The following is a 1,694-nucleotide window of genomic DNA, read 5'->3' on the forward strand; positions in this document are numbered from 1 at the left end:
CTGGTGCAGAATGAGAGGGACAAGTACAGTACAGCCTAGCGCATTCCACACAGGCCGTTAGCTTCACTTTCGCCAGAAAGTCGTGCATGCTTAAGGGTGAAAATAAATGACGTTTATAGTGAATGCCCCTATAAATTGTCTTATAGTTACGATTTAGTTTTAATCCAAATGATGCGTGCTAAGTGAGCGAACATCAATAAATATCACACAACAGAAGTGCGCTCTCTCTCTCCCTACCATTAAGTAACTTGTGCATTGTTTTACTTACTTCTTTTTGACATATCCGACCGAACTACAAACTTTCCAGTGATGTCTTTGAGAAAGGGATATTCACTCGACAAGCTCGCGCATCTGCGCCGCCGCGCGCTCAATCCACTCAGAGTGATTTGCTTACCAGCTGGCGCAAATCAGCTATACAGGCATTAATACTGAATGTTTTATATTCATTGCATACATATACTTCGTAGACATCTTTAATCTCTCCATTCTGCTGTCTGATGTCGGTGTCTTTTTGTCTGAATATGGCACTTATCACATGCTGTGTGGTATCGGCATTTGGTATCGGGACATTTGAACAAGTAGGAGTACAGGAGCTCAGTATCGGCCCGATACCGATACCAGTATCGGTGCATCCCTAATTTTAATATATTTTAGAATGTAATTTATTTACATAAAGGAAAAGCTGAATTTTTATCAACCATTACTCTAGGTTTTAGCGTCACATGATTGTTCAGAAACCATTCTAATATGTTGATTTGATACTAAAAAACATTTATTATTATCACTCTTGTAAATGGTTGTGCTATTTATTTTTAAAAGCAACACTGGAGCAGAGAAAAAAAAATCGCTTTTTGATTTTTTAATTGAGTTCTGTTTTTATTTATTATTATTTTTTACACTTTGATTTCTGAGCCAAACTCATCCGTCACAGGACAGAACATAATCTAAGAGATCCTGTTTCAGTCATAACTCAGTTTTGACCAAATGTGTAGTTACTGTCCTTTGCCTTTGTATGGCAGTGTAGTACAATAGACAAGAAACTGCAGAAAAGCATGGCTGTAAAGGACAATTGTGTATACCTGCCAGCTCCTTCAGTCGGTCCAGTGTGGGCAGTATGGGAGGATTCCTCTGTTGTAGAAAGAACACTACCATGACCGTTAAAGAGAAGTTGGTGATCCATGCTCCTGGAATACTGCTTGTGATACTATGAGCCCGAGCCCAGCACCGCACACTGAACACCAGATGCCGAACACGAGGGTCCAACTGGCCGTAGAGAAACAGCAGTTCTGAACTCTTCATCGCCACCCTGCACACGACAACGTAAAATAAAACAAGACATGTACCTGGGTTTAGGATGGGATTACCAGTTTGATCAAAAAATGTAAGAATATTTGGAAAACCAGTTTAAAAAAAATTGGAAATAATTTTTTTGATATTCAATCTGGTGCACAGTACTTTTAAATGACAATGTCATTTCATATTTAAACAATTTAGTCCTACCAAAATAAGCAATTCAAATAAAGCATATACATATATATAAATAAGTACATAAATATCTAAATAAGTAAATAAGAAACAATCACATACCAGGTCTGTTGTGCTATTAATTATGTATAAACATACTGTATATTATTAGTAAATATGCAAATCATCCTGGACCTGTCCATCAAAAAAAAAAAAAAAAAAAAAAAAAA

At 36.9% G+C, this 1,694-nt stretch overlaps 1 protein-coding gene across 1 annotated transcript in view; it reads right to left on the reverse strand.

Annotated features, from left to right (window-relative positions):
• LOC107577288 (poly(A) RNA polymerase, mitochondrial-like) overlaps window positions 1–1,331 on the reverse strand; it is a 6,953-nt gene extending 5,622 nt beyond the window's left edge. Inside the window, exon 1 of the mRNA XM_016263380.1 lies at window positions 1,080–1,331. Within this exon, the coding sequence (XP_016118866.1) occupies window positions 1,080–1,299 (220 nt within the window). The 5' untranslated portion in view covers window positions 1,300–1,331. The remainder of the gene's footprint in view (window positions 1–1,079) is intronic.
• Window positions 1,332–1,694: the final 363 nt, after the last annotated feature.

Source organism: Sinocyclocheilus grahami, unplaced genomic scaffold (assembly GCF_001515645.1).
Source record: "Sinocyclocheilus grahami isolate Dianchi unplaced genomic scaffold, SAMN03320097.WGS_v1.1 scaffold5620.1, whole genome shotgun sequence".
Classification (NCBI taxonomy): domain Eukaryota; kingdom Metazoa; phylum Chordata; class Actinopteri; order Cypriniformes; family Cyprinidae; genus Sinocyclocheilus; species Sinocyclocheilus grahami.